The sequence below is a fragment of the Magallana gigas genome, chromosome 3, assembly GCF_963853765.1.
Source record: "Magallana gigas chromosome 3, xbMagGiga1.1, whole genome shotgun sequence".
NCBI classification, from domain to species: Eukaryota; Metazoa; Mollusca; class Bivalvia; order Ostreida; family Ostreidae; genus Magallana; species Magallana gigas.
Genome location: NC_088855.1, coordinates 14,832,100 through 14,852,679, shown reverse-complemented (window position 1 = coordinate 14,852,679; position 20,580 = coordinate 14,832,100). Strand labels below are relative to the sequence as shown.

Here is a 20,580-nt window from a genome sequence, read left to right as displayed (position 1 = left end):
TCTCCTCTTAGCACAAGGAGTGAGATTGCATGACATCTTCTGCAGCTCTTTTGCACCGGGAGATAGAAAATTAGTCCAAATAGAAACAGGCTTAATTATCTCCATAATTTGTAATTTCTTTTTAATGCAGCGAAAGATTTTTTTAATATTGATTAGATAATAAACCTTGGAAAGATCTGATATGATGCATTGTCTGTAAGGTTTCACTAGGTGGCATTTCAGCTTATCACGTAATGGGCATGTCCTCGATGTGGTTTATGTACATAATAAATTTTAAGAAACGCATAACATTGGGGCTCTTACATTTTCGCTAGCCCTGGAGTCTAGCCTTATTAAAGATATATTGCAATGTGTCACGTACAGCATTACATGTATTCCTTAGCTCTTTTATTTCCCTTTCTTGTTTATACTGAAGGTAATATGGGTATCCAGTCGTATAATTTTATTGCTTTTACATGTATCTGTACACGTGTACGATCTTCATGTAAATGTCCAGAGTAATTTTTTTTCAATGGAAATGTATATACCATTTGTTAGATTGTGTTTTACTTGAAATAAAAACCCACTTTGCATGTGATTTTTACTTTTTTGTTGGTTGTTGGTATACGGCAAGGTGCCCAATTAACTACCTAGACGTTTTTTCTATTGACAACAAAATTTTAATCTATTGTCTTGAAATGAAAATTAGATATACGCTGTTCACGTACTTAATTGCTGGAAAGAAGTTAGAGGATATTTTCATTAAAAATATTAGTAGGCTATTTGTTCAACAGATTACAAAAATAATTAAATTCTTGAATAACTCGTTCTTTAACTTTACGGTAATTATTAAAGCAAATAAATCAAAATGCCATGGGAAAACACGCGAAACCAAAAACGTGTGTAAAAAGTCCCACATCGGGGCTTATTTTTATAAGGGGAAACCGGTTAAGAAATAAATCATGCTGTCATTTGTAAACTACTTTGTCCGTCCGGGTGGTACTAGTATTTCGCCATACAGTGGTCGAACCCCGGGCCCCCCTACGGATAGTCGATGGCGACATCGATAAGATTTTAATTATCAATGATTGGAGTTTTCACTTTGTATCAACCATTGTATTGGTTTTCATCGCTTTTACATGTCTTAAGTTTGAACATCACTGTGCGTAATAATCACGGTAATTTTCCGTGTGTTGTTTCGATTGCGATTTTTAATGTTTTTATCACTGTCTTGTTTTCAACACGTTCGGAGACTCTCAGTCGCTACTTATCGAACACTCGTTTTTCTGTATTCACGTCTCGCGAGACAAGTCGCTTATATCCATGCGGTAGCCGCAGAGATAAATGTTTGTGTACGCGCGCCTTTTTTAGGTGTTGAAAGCTTAACAAAGGATTAAACTGTAGGAGAAAACGCTTCCATGTCTAAAGGTGTCTTATTCCTCAGACATACAGCCAATTTTACTGGGAAGAAATCTAATATGAAAATCTTGTTTTCGTAATCTCGATGACACTCTTCTCTCGTCTGGCGTTATAGATTATATTTTGTTTATCAATCTTGAACTGACTGTCATATATGAAGAAAGAATCATCTTTCAAACCACTATTTACCCCCCCCCCCCCCCCCACCCCACTTCCTCACCATTTTTTAACAGATCTGTCAATGTTCCAGTATGCCATACTTCTTATAAAAAATAGATATAACAATATACTAGTATACTTAAAGTTGAAGTTGGGTGTTTTATTTTGTGGTTTGACCCCATGTTTCTTGAGATGTCCAGAAAACTGGGCGTTGAATCTTGTGCTCGTTTATTTTTTACTTATGTATTAAGTGGTCAGTGTGTAATATATTTCCACCTTTGCGCGCGACTCTGTTTGCATAGACGCCTTGATAAATAAGGCAACACTTGGAGTGTCCCTAATCTGGGCAACTGCTTTGTCTTCAGCAATGTGGATCCGGCTTCATTCATTTAATGAAGTATTTATTTGACCTCATCAACGCATTTATCCCAGCTACGGTGCTGAATAGAGCAACTACATTGTTCATTCTTTCGAAAATAGAAAACATTTAATAGAAGAAATTATACGACGTTTTCGTTTACATTTTCATATTTATTTATTTTTATTTTTTATTTTTTGGGGGGGGGGTTAATCCTTTCTGTGAATAATGAAGATCATTCGGTTTAACAACGGCAATTTAAGAGAAGCATTTTGGAGAAAAGATAATAAACTTCTAATTCTATATGTTATATTTTAAATGTTTTCTTCTTAATCACAGAAGAAAATAATCAAAAACTAATCAATGCTATGCGTATATTGAGCACATATATATTTAGTGTTCCAGAAATGTTTCTACAAATCAAACTTTCCAGGGATTACTCTGAGTGTCAAGGATTAGCCATTATGGTGATAATTGGTCCTCCCCGTGAGAATTTCGCGCACGGTCGTTTATCGCTCGGATAATCCTTAAATTATCACATCCTAATATTACATATCTTTGGCAAAAATATTTCTTCATATTTTTTTCACATCCTCTGAATATATTAATTTTCATTTAATTCCAAATGTTATTGTGAAGACTGTGGGGTATTTCATCTCTAACATTTTAATAATTAATGTTCATTATTTTTTTTAAAGAATAAATTAAGTTTACTCTCTTAAAGTTATCATATAAAACTTCATTATATTTTAGATAATATTCGTCTGCAACATACATTCTAAAATATAGTAATAAAAACTTAAAAAGAGTTCACTACATTTAGGAAAAAGGATGATAAAAGTTCAAGAAAATATTGATGGTAAGAAAGATCATACATGTTCAGAATTGAGTTGACATTCATGCTCAGGATTTAAAAGAAAAAGTTCTTTGTTTCATTTTAAGGTGACACTGGTTTTATGAATTTAATAAATTATACATTTGGGAAATGGGAATAATCGTTGCCCAGGTATTTTTTTCTTGGATTTATTAAAGTTTATATTTTCTTAAATTTTATAAGAAATTAATGATTCAAAAAATAAATAAATTGGAAGTTTTACTGCTGTGAATCAATCCTGAATCTAAATATTTATTTGAACTCGTCATCATTTGAATGTTTTCAAATTTTAGGGGAATAAAATAATTTATATTCAAGTTATCTCTCTTTAGTTGAATACATTATGTACATGTTAAAAAAAATTACGTTAAGAATTTCACATTGCTGTCAAAATGAAATTCTTTAAATAAATTGAAATTTATTTGTAGCCGAGGGGGTCAAACTGTCAACAGCACGAAGGGTCATTATGGACAGTGATGGCAAATATATAATGATTGGTGTTAAAACAACATGATTAACCCGCGAGTAATTACACCTTTCTCTATTGGTGCTGGGAACAATGGGGGAACGAATTAAATGGATTATGAGGTGGTAAATAAATCATGGTTAAATTATCTATCGTGAGAAAAATATTTTCTAGATCGTTAGTTCGAAAATTTACATGTAGAATTCCTCTCAATTGTCTCCATAATTCATGTGCCAAAACATGTACAATAACATGACAGGGGATTTGTAGAAAAGTAATTAAGGGATCATCTCTTGATTGCCCCAATGATTAGGCAATTTAGGGTTTATGCTCTTTTAAAATATACTTAGATTATGTATCAGAATAAAATATTGATTCTATTTAGCTCAATTGTATTTTGTGAATGCATAGTTCAATGTTAATATTCAAGGATTTTTGACAAGTATGCGATTGCTATAGAATTTCATTCTTTTTTCTATCTATGTAACAAAATGTGAATAATAATTGTACAGTGTACATGTGTGTCTGTGGGGGAGGGGGTATTCAGGCAGTTCCAAAATGGGCCATCATTGCATATTAAATAAATTAATAATTTAACAGCAGTACCAGACATATATTTCTGTAAATCGGGTTATTGGAAAAGTAATTCAGACCAACATTTACATGATATTTTCACAAATTACTATCAAGTAATTTTCTTTTACGGCTGGCGATTGCGCGGGAGTAAGCCCCTTATAATGAGGTGGGAAGTCATTTTCGGGTTTGCAGGTAACTTGGTGAGGCTAGTCACCCGCCAGTCAGCCCACGGTGCTGAATCCCCGCAAAACCTGGCAAAATGATGCTGGGAAATGGGGTCTGATTGTCCGTCATTTACACCCACAGTCTTTATTTGGTTCCTGGAAATTAAGCCCTTAACTCGGGTTTCCAGATCATACGATTGCGTTAATAGTCTTTATATTACACGCATATGTAAATTATCGCATGTCGATTGCAATTTCTGGACGTGTCAGTTCAAAGAAGGGTTACATATCCCACCCCCACAGTTGAAGTATTTTTCGTGTTTTTAAAATTAATTTATCTATATATATTAACTATAGATTAAAATCGAAATTTCTCATTTTCACTTAATTAATAGTTTTATATTAAACTTTTCAAATTGTGTCTATGGGAAATGGTAAAAAAAGAATAAAATCATTGATTGACTTTAAAAAGTCATTTAGATTTAGTTGTATGTAATAAATTCAAATAGACTACAAATTTAGAAAAAGGTAATAAAAATTTGCTAAGTGACATTTCTGTCACTAGAATGTCTGGTGGAAAAGCAATCCGGGTTATAAAATATATTCCTGAATTACGTAGCGGGTATCAATTAGACATTTAGATTTCATTAGGCTGACTGAGCCTGATATAGGTCCGTGGTCAACGCTAGTGTTTATTGTACACAGGGTTATCAATTATCAAAGTCTGCTACCCAGCACCGAACTCAAAACAAGGAGAAGTCTGAAAATAAAAGCCAAAACCAAAGCAGGGAGGAAAAAAACCCAAATCCTGGCGACGATAAGCTAAAAGTATTTGCACCTTGGTTAAATTGTTAATTATAAAGTCAACAATACGTTTGATTAATAAAGGACTACTGCAAAGCACAATAATCTGAGGGTTGTCGCTTTTTTATACAGAAAACTTCTTAAATGCAGATAACTCACTCGATTAAAGGTGAATTAATAATGGATTATCGCGAGTAAAAGCGAGCAAGGAAAGTGTTACTTTTTATAGTTTGAATGAGCAGACATAGATCTTTTTTTGTAAACGGATTTAAATTAACGCCGTTCGGCGCCAGGCGGTTCGGGCTTTTAACTCACTTGACAAGAGTTGGAATTTTGACATGTGGGGCTTAATATGAGTCCCCACCTCCTGGTATCAAACTTGATTTTTGTACACTTATATTTTGATGTGGTCGGAGAAATATTGATTTTAATGAGGGAATATTGCCCGGTTGATCGGGAGAAGAGTATTCTGCAAATCTCCATGTCTCGCTCAAGTCTGGAGCATGTCCACGGTTAAAAAGTAACAGTTATAAATGACGGCGAGTCTGGATACGTCCAAGATTAATAATGTCGCGACGATAACTTGCCCCTTCTGTGGTCTAATCCCATCCTTTTTTCATTTTTTTTTTTTGAAAATAAAAAAATGATATATTAAATAAAATTTTTGCAAGTTTTTCTACATTGATCATGCATTTCCATTAACAGTTGTGCATTTTGTTTCCTAATTCATGTGTCAAAATTAAAAAGAAGAAAAATCGTGGGTGTACATGCATGTAAATATTTAAAATTTCAAAATACAAAACCCCAAATATTACCAAATATTTTCAACAAATATGTTAAATTAAAAATAAATTGTTTGTAAAATATTTATTTTGTTATTGTAGCAAAAATTTCTTTTTCGTTTCATGCTCTCGATAATGCTATGGAGAGAAAACGATTCCCGATATAATATTTACATGTATTTAGGTTATTTCAGTAAACAAACAATAACATAGATACACAACAAACCAAACGAAATATAGAAAGTTGTGATTTTTTTCGCTTTCCGGTATGTTGACCAGCGCGACAGGGGGGCGTGGCATACATGTTTCTCTTGCTTTCTTCACCTGTCAAAAGAAACAATGTAATCTCACGCGGCGCTGTGCTGCTATCGCGAGATCGCACTACGCCCCGCCTACTTTTAATGAGGGGTGAAACATGCAGGTTTATCGACCAATGAAAAATCAGCAAGTGAAAAACATTGCACCTGAAATTCAATGTAGCGAAAACAGTGGTATAAGTATCGAGCTTTATAACATGTTATCAAGTTCGTGTTTTTAAATGATTGTTTAGTAGCAATTAATGATACAGATATATTTCCACTGAAATACCACACACGAAAGCTCATCGTGCATTCTCTGAATTGGACGTATCTGTGTGATGACGGACTTATGCTTGTGATTTTGAATACAAACTGAGTGACATAAGAGAAAGTGAAAAAGAAACTTCTTACGAATTCTCCATGATTTTTCAAGGAAGTACCACGGATAATCTACCCATGGCCTACAATCCGTTTTTCCTGCACCGACCCTCGGACTATGGGTCACTCCTGGCCCAACAACAATATCTCTCCAACATAGCCCTGCAGTCCCCGGGATATGCAGCCTCCCTCCTCCCAAAGCTGGGCCGCAATCCCCTGGGTGCAGATATGCTGCACTCTCTGGGGTCTCGGCATCTCAGAGGTATGGAACCCCCAGAGACTGAAGTCCATGACGACCCAAAAGTGGAGTTAGAAGGCAAAGACCTGTGGGACCAGTTCCACAAAATCGGCACCGAAATGGTCATCACCAAATCTGGAAGGTATAACATTTATAGAATTAGTAATATCTATATATAGAGCTTATAATTAGCATAACCTGATCTGTTGTATTAGTTATTGTTAGTTTGAATTTGCATTTGAAAAATTGATTTTATTTATTTATTTATTTATTTATTTATTTATTTATTTATTTATTTATTTATTTATTTATTTATTTATTTATTTATATATTTATTTACTAACTTATTTTTCGTGTGTTTATTTACATGTATACAATGTACCATTTCATCAAATTTTCGTTTTTATTAATTAATTCAATCATTTATTCCTTCCTTTATTCATATACATATCTTATTTCATGAGATTTCCATTTCAAAATCATATAATTCTAATTGTATATCTGGGCATATATTATATTACACGTGAAATACAATTCCTTGTATATTTAAAATGAAATATAATAAACAATAACAGTGAAATACAAAAACAAAAAATCAAATAAGGTTAAAACCATAAATACGTATTAAAACATATGATGAAAACAAGCCAGTTTTTAAATAACATGTTTTGCTTTTTAAATTCTTTTGAAAATTCAAGCCCAGCAAAGTATTTTTTTTATTTTATGCATTCTTTATTTTTTCATTAGTTGTATTCTATTTAACTTTAAATTGAATGAACAAATATGGAAAAAAGTCGATTGATCTATATTTTATCTGATGTCAGCAAATGGGTAGGGTTAATGGACACAGAAAAATAAAGTATACATATCAATTTACATTAGCGTTCATCCTATGAAAAGCTTAATGCACAATCACATTTAAAAACAGGATCTGTGATACTTAATCTCGTTAATATTTTACGATACTGTGCTTAGTGTCACCCCACAGAATACTGTCGTAACTAGTACCAGCCGTGGTCATTTCTTATCGAGCTAGGGGTGAGGATGGGGTTTATGATTTATCGGAGATCGCGCCCGGGTAGGATTAAGGATGCGCTACCGAGTTAATTTCTTACTTAAGATACATTGATGACAAGTTCTTGACTGAAGGGCCATATGACTGTAAAATAATCCTCGCTATTATTGCCAACCGATCACACCGTATCATAAACGTACGATATGTCTCTCTCAGCCTCTTATTTAACAGCGGGGGGAGTTTTGACATGTACTTGGTATATCTAAACTAAGGAGCATAATTAGCATATCATTTCCTTTCTGCAACCAGTGTTAATGGCACTTCATTTCACTACAACACCATAAATCTCGGCTATATTATTAATATGCGATTACATTGATTATTTTTTATAAATAATTAAAACGAAATCCCCTGTGAAAAAAGTCGCAGATTTTTTTCATATTGTACATGTATCCATTACAGTAAACGAAAGAGTCACAGAGAAAACATTTATACAAAAAATATTATTTAAATAATATCTACAAATTCAAAATAAGTACTTTTATGAATACTGTCACAATATTGAACAAACAAAAATATTTAGAATATCTGCTTCAATAAAATATCTAACAAAAGTACTAGTATAATATTAAAAATATCATTTTACTTACTATTATATATTTAGTTTGAAATATATCATATGTTTTATCATTGATTTCTAAAATGTTTATATATCAACAACAGTAAATAGTTTATATATTTTTTGTTTATTTACAGACGCATGTTTCCCCCATTCAAAGTCCGAGTTTCCGGATTGGACAAAAGAGCAAAATATATTCTGTTGATGGACATCGTCCCCGTTGATGACTGTAGATACAAATTTCACAACGGCCGCTGGGTGGTGGCAGGAAAAGCCGACCCAGAAATGCCCAAAAGAATGTATATCCACCCCGACTCCCCAAGCACGGGGGAACAATGGATGCAGAAAGTGGTTTCCTTCCATAAGCTGAAACTGACCAATAACATCTCGGACAAGCACGGCTTTGTAAGTACAATATACTTTGATCCCATAAGAATAATTTGTTAATTTGAGCGTAGGAAATTCGATTAGGAACGGTTTTCGCAATCAGGGTCTATTTGGCACCTGGGCAAGATTTGTTAGTATATTACATATAATTCAGTTACAAAAATACCGCAAATAGATCGGCCCTACGTGTGGTATAGTCACCTAGAACAATGGAGGGATACTACACCCAAGTTCACCATGGCGGTCAAACGAGTCCCGAAAGGGAGGGATGCGCTCTGCAATCAAAATCTATTTACAACCCGCGGTACTCATAAGGACGATAAAAGAAATTTGGTCCTGGGAACACAAAGGGGTGGATTAATTTAATATACACCTTTCATGTTGTAGACAATCTTTAGCTTTATTGAATTTGTAGGCATGTGCTTTTGCAATAACCGTATAAATTAGGCAGAAATTGCGCTTCCTGAGAAGATTTTCTTAATGAAACTTGTGAAAAAAATCTTCAAATGCACGGAAATAGAAATTGATGCAAGCCCACTTTTTAATCTTGTATTAAAATAATCTTCGAATTTATTTTGAATTTAAACATGTATTCTATTTCTATTTTTGATTCTAAATTACTACAATGTATATCAATCCATCTGTTTAATATAAAAAAAATATTTTCCCACTCTTCTTTCCTAATATTGTGAATCAACGTAGAGCAATGGTGTAAACGTTAACAGACTCTCTAGTACATGTAATCGAACATTGCATGCTACTGTTAATTCTACCATTTACATATTGTCAGAAGCCCAATCAAATTTCCTTAAACACGTCATTTATATACAAAAGACCCGTTAACTTTAGCAAATGAGTTTCCCTGATAATTCCGAGTATCGTCACTTAGGACCAAATAAGAGTAGGGAAAATCGCGCTTTTGGAGCGAGCTCAATGTGATTGCGAGATTACAAAGATCCTAGAAAACAATCCGGTAATTCCACCTCCATAAATGTCGCGATGATGTTGGTCAGCGGGAGAAATACGTTCTATCGGTAATGGAAATCTTTTGCAAGGTTGTGCATAAAGTTTGGATGGTAGCAGGATTCGACACGGCTCATATGCAGTGCCGGGTTCAAATCAATTCGCCTTTTAAATTGTGACAGATCGTACAAGATGAAAAGACCGGAGAATGACTGAATTCATGCAGAATAATCGCTTACATAGGCTTGCATATGCTTTTTGTAAGACTACCCCGCTCCAATCAATGGACGGGGTGTCGGGCTTGTCGTAATTAGACGAACTATTTGCATCTGCGTATGGATAATTCTCTTCCCATTCGATCAAAGGCTTGGGAGTTTATTAACATGATATCGTTGACGGACAATATCTTGGCAATGACACCCTAATTTGTATTTGATATAACTGCTAGCCTGGGTTGAGACGGGCGGATTACAAAGATTTGATAAAGCTGCGATAACACTGTTAGAGAGACGTCCAATTTTACCACATATATGCGAATGACCGAACAACTGCTGAAAGGACTACTAACGTTGACGCCTCTGAGTAATAATACAATTTAATATCTTGTAAGGGACAAATACTCCTTGTCGCCACCCCGAGAATTTCGATTCATAGAAAGTGAACTAAAAAATAACAAATAGAGTCTTCCCAGCGACAACATTAGGGGGATTAATCACACATCGCGCCCGATTAATGCGCTTTTGACAAAATCTAACACTGAAATAACAATGCTTTGCTAATCATGTTTAGTTTTACCTAGAAGCAAATTTTATAGATATTTATATCAATTTATTATTATTTTTTGACTTATTATTTTTGCAGACGATCCTGAATTCCATGCACAAGTACCAGCCTCGTTTTCATTTAGTCCGGGCCAACGATATTCTGAAGCTTCCCTACTCTACGTTCCAGACTTTTGTCTTCAAAGAGACAGACTTCTTTGCAGTCACAGCGTATCAAAACGAAAAGGTAACTATCGCCATCTTCTGGTCGCCATCATAAACACGACAACCGCTACATTACACAGATCCAAGACCCCCAAATATTCTTTTGATGACCACACCAGACTCGGAGTGGACATCATCGCAATTAATTAGCGAGAAATTAGCGTGTGACAGAGACGGTTAACGAAGCCCTACCAGAGCCATGTTATCACTTACAGAAACAAATGTTTGGCTCTGCTTCATTTGGGGGGATGGTGTACATGATTTCTTACAAAGAGAGACCAAAGAACCCTTATCGGCAGACACCTTGTTCAAACAAATCGAACGCGATTTGTGGTATCAGTCCCATCACAATGTGTTTCCTTGGGTCCGGCCAGGCGCCCGACACGTGCGCGCTACGTATACAAGGCATGTCCGTGATTGCGCCTAATGACCAACTAATTAGAACACACAGTAGATGTATATTTTCTGAAGCACCAAATCGGCTATCAGTCCCCCATTTGATTGAAAATTCCAGGCTCTGGTGTGCCTGATTGCATTTAATGCTTATTGTGATTATTTGAATTGTTTGTTGAATTGTGAGCCATAATATCCCATATGGCTAAATTCTTTCATAATTTTTAATTTCATATTTTCAATTCCAGATCACACAGCTGAAAATTGACCATAACCCTTTCGCCAAAGGTTTCAGGGATACTGGCGCAGGCAAAAGAGAAAAGAAGTAAGCCTTCATTGCAACTTTAACAGTTTTCAAAAAAAATGAACCAATAATTAACAATTCAAAATATTTCAATATGCTAAGATATATAACTAAAATCATTTTTCTCTCTGCTTCATTAGAAGGGTGATCACACAAAATGGCCAGTCAGTGTTGGTATCTCCAGACAAATCCCGCTCAGATGACGCCCAGAGTGACGACGAAGACAACGAAGAGATCTGTGTCGATGAGACAGACGACATGCATACCGATGTGTCGTCTGCTAACCAGCTCAAAAACCTAAATAAAACTGGTAATTAAGTTATCCAAATAACTTCTCGCCTTCAAATATTTTTTTATGATTTAAACAGTATTAGAAGTTGATTTAAAATTGACAAATTTTAATGAAGATTTATTTTTTTCTCTTCTAGAACAAGAACTTATTAGTGCTGCAATTCCAAGTTCACCCAAGAGACCTGAATCCCCGGTCAAATTATTCGACAGCGAGAAACCAGCATCCCCCACAGAAACTGAAAAAGTTTGCAAAAGGGAGGAATCACCGTCACCGACCCGGGGGGACGAGTTTAACCGGTCCGACGTCAGCAATTCTACATTCAAGAGTCTGAGTGACCACGAAGGAGAGAGTAGTGACGAAAGTATCCGTGATGATCGCCGGAAATCACCAGACTTATCCTCTAGTGCTTCCCCCATTGACAGCATCTGCAAAGAACCAACGAAACCACCCAATGTTACGGTGGTTCAACCCTCCGCCACACACGCAATGTTTCCATTCATGTACCCATCCAACGGGCTTTTTTCTTCACCGTCTTCGATGCCTTTCCCTCTTGGGCACATGTTCGGAAGCTCTCCCTTTTCTTCGCAGCTTCCATTTTTCAGCACTGGACAAAGTGACATTAGCAGTTTACCACCCGCACACCCGTTGTCGCTCTCATTGAGTTCCCTCTCCCCACATAACCAGACTCTTTTACAACCGGCATACTCTACCGGAAGTTCATTCACAGGAAGCAGCTCTTTCTCTCCTCCTCACGCACAAGGGACCCAAATCGGACCAATGTTCACATCTCGCACCAGTCCAAGATTTACACCTTATTCCCTACCATCCACAAAAACAACAATGTCCAGTTCAAACTCCCCAAACACTTCCGGTTTGGGACTTGGTTGTACCCCTGACCTGATTTCACCACGTACGCATGGATATGGTCATCATTCACCCCAAAATCGTAGTCCCGTGTCTCTAAACATTCCCTCATCTTTTGACACTCAAAGTAGAAGTAGTGAACTGCAAAGTATGGAACGGATGTTGACCGGACTCGATCGCAGCAAAATGATGCCGCACAGCCATTTAGAAAAATAAAAGCCTTACACTATAATCTCTTCATTGAAAAAACAACGGGTGATATAACATAACTAAGATTTTTTATTTGTCGTATAATGATTTGTTTTGATATACATTGAAATGATAATTGTCATGTTTTGTGTTGCTTTCTAGTCAATAGTATTTGTTAGAGGTCTTTAAAAAATTATGATTGAAACATGATAGATTGAAAATTAGTTCATACGAGCATTGTATATTTGTATAGATTGAAGTATGAAAATTTTTTTTCGGAATTGTATATCGAATTGTTACTATAAGTATACATGTATATTGTTATTGATTTATTTTTCTCTGTTACCATTGTGTATGTAAATCGTTACTATATTTCATTAAGTTCTCTTCTCACTTGGCGTAACAATATTGCCGAGTTGTAACAGGGCTCTTTAATATTCATACGGGCATAGTGCAATAAATTCGTTCCTTTGAATATGAAAATAAAAGTACTGAAAACATACACAGTTTTAATCTGTTGTTGATCTTTTAAGAACTCTTAGCTGTTAACAGTTGTATTTCAAAGGATGCTTTAAAGTTACATCATGATTTTGATAGAAAGAGAGCAGTGTAGAAAGAAAATTTTATGTTCACGTGTATAGTTTTCTAGATTTTGTGAAGTACTATATACGTTACCGGTACATGAAAGAAAAGCAGATTTTGAGATACACCTGTGGTCTGAAGAAAATAAGTAGACTAAATGTTCGTAAATTCTTTTAATCCCGTTTCAAAATTGCAATACGAATATAGTAAAGCTAATTTGCATACCTTGCAAGTGTACGGTATATTAGGTCTTTTGTTACCTTTTATAGCTATCTTTGTTTATCAACCCGTATCTTGCGCAAGAGGTCTTTTGGAGTCGGTCGATGTTCACACCGATAGAAGTCCTCGGTGTAGCGACCTTTGTTTCCAGAAATCAGAGGGTCTCTCTTCAACCCTTTGCCAACATGGCTCGACTATTTAGAGTTCAGATTTCCGTTCGTGTCGTTTACAATTTGTTCACCTTAGTTTCAATGGACGTGGTAGATAATTTTTTGCAGGTGTATAAATCGACAGGTTGGTGAATAGGAACCAGCGAGGCGTCCCCCAAAGCTCTTGGTGGTTCGCCCACAACTGGGTTTGTATAGTAGCATGGTGCGGGTCAGCAATATTTTGTCGTAACATGATAGCCCCCAAAAAAGAATTCTTAGGTAATATACCCCCTTCACAGGGAAAAACCAGATAAAATATGACCCTTTCTACTCTGCCAATATGTTCTGTGTGCTGTATGTCAAGCAAGGAACATGTAATTTGGAATTATTTTAGTCGATTCAACCATTTTCATTCACTCTTGTAAGATTCATTTTAAGAAAAACCAAACCGTCAATAAAAAAAAAATACAACAAAAATAGAGAAATCAAACCATATTACATATTTTTAATTTTCAACATTTGAAAAAAGATGTTGACAACTAAATTTTAACACCAAGATCATAAAAAGATGAATTAATTAATCTATTTAATTTCTATCATAACTTTGATGATGAGAATTAATATTATTTTTACCAATTTAAAAGATTGGAACATGTAGTTAGATGGACTATTTCTATGTAGAAATACATTAGTTTGCGTGGTAGGGATTTTTGTATTTCAACTTATACATAAACATATTGATCTATAAGATTCATTCTTATAGCAAGCAGATAATTTTTCTTGACATTCTCTTGACTTAAAAAAAAATCAATGAAATCCGGAAAATCTGCGTACAGAAGATTCCCAGAAGCGTGTCGTCCTTAGTTCATTGGAAGGATTAAGATATTGCTAAACACAGTATCAAATTTTTCAAAGTCCTGTTTTATGGAAATGAACTAAAAAGACCCAATTTTCCTCCTAATTTGGACATTGTTAACAGTGAATATGTGTTATTGGGTAGCGATTTAGCAGCGGTTGAAGGGGCGGGAAATTTCATGTAAATTTTGAACCCATTGAAATGAAAACCATATTTTGGTCCAGAATATCCTTTGTTATCGAAGACAAAGTTGTGACAATTTTTCCAACTCCCAATGCTCCTATTAACACTATTAACAGCGATAGTGTCCGTATTTTCAAATATGGTTGTCAAAATTCAGCAAAGAAATACTACAATAATTGCAGTTGAATTGTAGTGTTTGATTTCCGTGTGTCAAACCCCCATAGCCCCATCTGTCGACCAAGGCTATGACCATGCAGGGTTCTCCCAACATATCCAAACAAAGAGGAGGCAGTCATGACTATTTGCCATAATTTCTCTATTCATTTAAATTTTGTTTCATATAAAAATTCACTTCAAAAATTTTGAAAATTCTTTTGAAAAATTGTGTTTAACATTTTCTATTAAATTGTGTCTTCTTTTATTTAACTTTTCACGAATAATTATTGAAAGATCTCTCTGTTTAAAATCAGTGAAAAAATAAACAATTATTTTCGTTAATATGAAAAAAACAATTCGTCATTATTTATATGAATCTTATATATTAATTATATTCTTAATAAATTCTAAATTTTCGTACATATTAATCGGTAATTTCTAGATATGTTAGAATTATCATTATAGATAATGAAATCATTCTTTTAATAAATATAAAATCCTTTAATTTTTTTTTTCAAAGCAAGTCGTCTCAAGTGGTATTAATTAAATTAATGGGCGGTTTTCTTTTGACCTAACATTTCTCAGACGTGGGGATTTCAGTGCAAAGATATAAAAGAAAGTAAAATCGTCGTAAAAGTCTTTAGTTTTGATCTATATGACCTTAATTACACTGTTAAGGGACCAAAGATACACAAGTACACGTGTAAATTTAATTCCACTACATTGTTGTAAAAGTGTTTAACACCAAATTCAATGCTGAAGGAGAAAATCGCACAGTCTGATTTTACTGATAAAAAAAGCAGTAAAAAGCGATTTGTATCTTTTTACTAAATCTCAAACTTAAAATTAAAATTAACTCTTTTAATTTTGTTACCGACTTTGATTAATTCATAAATAAATTAGTACTCTTTTTGGTTGAATATTTTATGTTTATTTAATCTGCTAAGCGGTCTGTTTGATTAAGATTATCGTGAATTCCTTCAGGGAAAAAACAACATGAACCGCGACAAAATGAAAGAGAAAGCCCTTGTAAAACAATAATCAGGGACTAGTTACTTTATTTATGACTGTTTTTCTTTGAAGATGTAATTCCAAGTGATATTAAATTTCGCAATAAAAAAGAACTCTTTTTTTTTTAATTTCATAAGGTAATACGGCCAAACATACTCCCATTTGAATGTAAAAGTCTGCAATACCCCCGTGCTAAGCCCAATTACACGCTTTCACTCCTAATTGTACGAAGATTTTAACTTCATTTGTCTTGTTTTATGTGATTTATTTCTTATATTTGATATTTTTCAAGTTATAAACTTCGTTTCTCCTCATGATAAATCATGTTTTTTTTATAATGGAGTATTCTTTGTTGTCTAGATAAATCCCCCGTGACCTCTAGCCATCGACAGTTTGTATGATGAAAAATCCCATAAACTTGTCATGTTATGCCCCTACAAGTTAAGATTTTGTTTTTTCCCCTAAAACCAAGATGTTCATAATTTGATTGGTTTTATGTTGAATAGGGCTTGTCTATGTCGTTCATCATACGACTGAACGCTTCAATCGCGGACCATGCGAGTCTGTCGGGATTAGGCATTAATCTGATAAAAACATCTTCTGAAGAAAATCGGGGATTGTTGATACGTTTATCGTGAAAAAAACGAAGCATCATCTTGTATTATGTACAATTGGATTGTAGATTGAAGCTTCCTAATTGATTCCAGAGCCCTGATCGGAACGCCTCGGGCACTGATGGTCCATCGGCGCGTGCGCGGCGACAGGGGGTAGATGTACTGAAAACACGCGGGACAAAATTCGGCTGGACAGTGTCATCATGTGACAATTTATCAGCATGGCATCGGTTTCTACCAATAAGTTAGGCTAGCCTGTTCACAATGACATGTTTCATGCCAATATCTGCAAAGTGCTTTCGGGTTTTTTGCAACCAAATCGGTTTTTTTGCAAATCGCTAACAGACATCGTATTTAACGCTGTCAAATTCAGAGCGGGCCATCATATGTTTTGCATTGTTCTATCAATATCTGGTGCAATCTTTGACGTTCTATATCTGATGAGCGAGCCATTTTATCTTCAACGTTGTTTGATATTCCAAAATGACAAATGTTCCTAGATAGTAAAACATGAAGGGATTTTATTTATAAATAATTTATAAATTATAAAAATATTTTAGCAGATACAAGTACATTTCCGACATCATCAACTTAAAAGAAGTAATTTGTTATCATAAATAGAGAAGATTTTTCTTCAGAAAGTGTAAACACATCTGAACAAAGACTTTATCAATTCCTTCATAAACAACAAAATAGATAGGATGAGGAGCATATAATCGAAGATCCAAAGAAATGGGGATATTTTCAGAGATTCGGAAATCCAAACACAATAGGCGATGAAATATAAATGAAGATTTAATAAATGAAACTCAGCATTAGTTCGCGAATGTTTTCAATTTTTAAAAATTGGTATAATTTTTTCGAACTCTCTGAATAAAAAAAACGACGTGATTATTTCCTTTCTCTGCTTACACGTTTTGTGGATTTACATTCATTTAATTTACTCTTTTCTTTTCATCTTTGTTCTTTAATTTGCACCGACTCTACCAGAAGAATGGTGAAGAGTTGCGGGAACGTATTTGTTTTCGGTAAACCAGCTAGTTTGCAATTAGCAAAGACATTGGGGAGATGACAATATTTAATTAATACAATTGTTTGTCGGACAACCTGCTGTTTCAGTCGCCATGGAAATTTCTGTATCTGAGAGAATGGCATTTTTGGGCTTCCAATGGTCGCGTGCGTGTGCGGGTCTCGGCGCTTCAAACAGCATAGGATAGGCTTTTCACAGTTATTAATAATTTCTTTCACAATACGTAAGAAGTATTCTACCGGCAAATAAACCAGATGGCACCGTTACATGTGGTATTGTTTTAAAGAGTAGGTTCTTGGAATGACAAATTTCCAACTATTACATAAATTGGTTGAACTCCAAGTGTGAAAGAGAGTTTTACAAGTTTCGGCAATTACCCGTAGACGATTCATGCAACAAGGCCCGTCGAATTCACATCATGGCCGCTTTGGTACACGGCAATGACACGTTGAAGAAAACCTGGCACCGAATGCCATCCGGAACAACATTTTTGCTAATTATCAAGCAGACACCTAGCGTGCTCCATGTTTACTAGTACCTGTTTTTTGAGAATAAACGCCATCTGGTTTGCTTCGCATTGAATTGCCAGCGATCAGAAAGCACGCAAATGACCATTTGGCTCACTGGAATTGTAGCAGCATCGACACGGAGAGGGTAGGAATGCGCCGAATTTATCTAGGAAATACACTGCATAATTACGTCTCAATGTTTTCCAACAAATCTACAAAATGGAGGCGAAAAGTGAACCTCTTGGTCTTTGCACCCACAAACAAGGTGATTAAGACATACAAAGAGTAAAAAGAACCACACACATGCATACAGTGCACGCACCAACAACACTAAATAGCTGTATACTACATAGATTTGAACCACCAACAAAAAACATACAAGACTTTGTGTATTCTGGGGGTTTTATAGAGAGATAGTAACTTTTTTTTTTAAGGAGGAATTTGATTTTTTTTTTAAAGTTCAGCTATAGAGAAAAATATCTGGCAGGGTCTTAAAAATAACTGCATCCCGGCCTTGCTCTTCCCCAGTCTCTGACCCCGGTGTTTCTCCAGCCCTGAGATGTACGTGAGAGCTAGTAGTGATGTCTCCGTCTTGTCACACGGTACACACTCCACCGTCGCCAATTCTAGACGTGGTCATATAACAAAACCAAATCCCGCTCACCCAACGCTGAGAAGGGAGAAAAAATACACAAATTTGATTTATGAAATCTTACTGCTCTGACAATATCATATCTCGGGATGTTCAACTGTATGATTAATAAGTTGGGCCAAAGTGTTTGGAGTTCATGTTACTGGGAGGTTGTTTCGCATTCTGCCTGGTACGTTTGCGCAACCAGCGATTTAGAGTGAAGCATTGCAGATACACAAATGCTGATAAAAACGTGTTGTTTGAGCAGTTAATAATAAAGTTCAAAGTTCGTTCAAATCTCCAAGTGTACTGCGGATGAGCATGATTTAGATATCTTGTCAGCTGAATATGACGGTTCATATTTAATTCTAATTTACTTTTTTTTCTCCGGCATTCATAGTAAAAATTATCACTTGAAATTAACGTAACACTTTGCGTCTTCTTTTTTTTATTAATGACATGAGATTTTGATAAAGTAGTAACGTTAGATCAGGTAAGATAGACGTGGGTTTAATTGATAATTTTGTAAACATCAGGTACATGTTAAGAGAGAAAGAGATATAGAGAAGGAACAGGGCTCTCCGTCTATAGGACTCTATGGAGAGATCCGTATCGTATCTCAAAATCAATTATCGAGAGTGCTGGGGGCTAGGAAGTGTCATCAAGTATAGGGACGTAGGTACTGTGAACACTGATTTTAAAACCCGATAATCATACGTATATGTCCAGATAGCCATTTTTTACAAGCGCTCCCGGTTATTTAGTGGAGAAAGATGTCCACACAAACAAATTAAGTGCACTGATAAATGATCGCATTCAACTAAATTGATGACGCAACCACATGTAGTGAAAAACGCAGCACCTGCATGTAAGTCTTGGCCAGCTTTATCGCGCCCTAATTGTGGCTGATAAATGACCATGCCAAAGCTAGACCCCCGAGACACCCAACCCTGTTTTTGAAATCTTTTTAAATGTTTAAACTTCACAGAAATGTGGCTTGCTCCATTTTGCTCTTCCTTTGGTGTGATGTATGACATTGTCAATCTCTTCATCAAATGAGCGCCTCAGCTTCAAAAAGTGTTCTTAAAACACTCATCCGCGGACATAAAATATAGAGGTGTTACTCTAAATATTGGCGCTCATTCCTCCTTGATTTGTAGGATTTCAAGTAAAAAGAAAAACTCTCATAAGTTACTGTAAAGGGCCTGTTTTGCACACATCTGGCAAAAAAGTTTTTGCTTTATTTACAATGTTCTAGCAATCTGAATATATAGAATATTTCTGGAAATGGTTAAGAAGTTAATGCCGTCTTTTAAACATTTTTATTTTTAAAGGATAAGGAAATCTTCAAGATAATATAGATGTCTTGGATATAACCTGTACAGAACAAGCTGACACTTGACAGCTTATTTTCTTGGATGACGCTGTTGGATCAATGAATGTAACCAATGGTAGTCCGGTTATATGAAGACTGTGGCGAAAGTCCTTTTCCTGGGATTGTCTTTGCTTATGGTGTTCCTCGACTACTTGTTACAAAACTTCGATCCATCAACCTCTCGGGCATTTGATTGGACGAGTGCCCGTGTCGTTTATGTAAAGTTGAGAGTTTTATTTTCATTTGAGGGTGTCTAGAACCTAACTTGAGACCGGGCTGGCGCCACGAACTCGTTTCTTGACTGTTTTTTAACGCAAGGATTGATTCTTACAGAGATGTCAAAAAAATAAGTTTTCGCGGGGGCAAATTGACATCAATATCCACATTGGTCTGTCTGGCCACAACATTCAAACACCACATTCAAAAATCAGAACCACATTGATCCGTGCGGGGCCGTAAGGATGCCGATACGTTTTTATACTTATGACATTTTCCAGACACAAAACGTCTCTGTGTAGCGCCAATTCAAAAACATTAGAATTTATTTGTTTCGTTTTGTTCACACATTGAAGGTATCGTGTGAAATTCTTACAGATTTATCAACAAGCACTACGGCCATAATGTAATAATAAACTTAATACATTGTGTTTTTACATAAGAGTTCGTTTCACACTGGATACCCAACTATAGCTGTGCAGGGTTCCGGCAACCACCATGTGATCGTGCGTTTGGTTCAATTGCAAATTCGCGTTATAAT

General features: G+C 35.3%; 1 protein-coding gene across 1 annotated transcript; it reads left to right on the top strand.

Moving 5' to 3' along the window:
* The first annotated feature begins 6,068 nt into the window (after nucleotides 1-6,068).
* LOC105336233 (T-box transcription factor TBX2b) lies at nucleotides 6,069-13,003 on the top strand. Its single transcript, XM_011440460.4, has 6 exons — nucleotides 6,069-6,638; nucleotides 8,268-8,535; nucleotides 10,342-10,488; nucleotides 11,108-11,184; nucleotides 11,304-11,473; nucleotides 11,592-13,003. The coding sequence occupies exons 1-6, from the start codon at nucleotides 6,301-6,303 to the stop codon at nucleotides 12,533-12,535; spliced, it is 1,944 nt and encodes a 647-aa protein (XP_011438762.3). The 5' UTR covers nucleotides 6,069-6,300; the 3' UTR covers nucleotides 12,536-13,003.
* The last annotated feature ends 7,577 nt before the right edge of the window (nucleotides 13,004-20,580 follow it).

Coding starts and splice junctions, on each gene's coding strand:
- LOC105336233 (XM_011440460.4), top strand. CDS start 6,301: ATGATTTTTCAAGGAAGTACCACGGATAATCTACCCATGGCCTACAAT. Junction 6,639..8,267: donor GTCATCACCAAATCTGGAAG/GTATAACATTTA, acceptor GTTTATTTACAG/ACGCATGTTTCCCCCATTCA. Junction 8,536..10,341: donor TCTCGGACAAGCACGGCTTT/GTAAGTACAATA, acceptor TTATTTTTGCAG/ACGATCCTGAATTCCATGCA.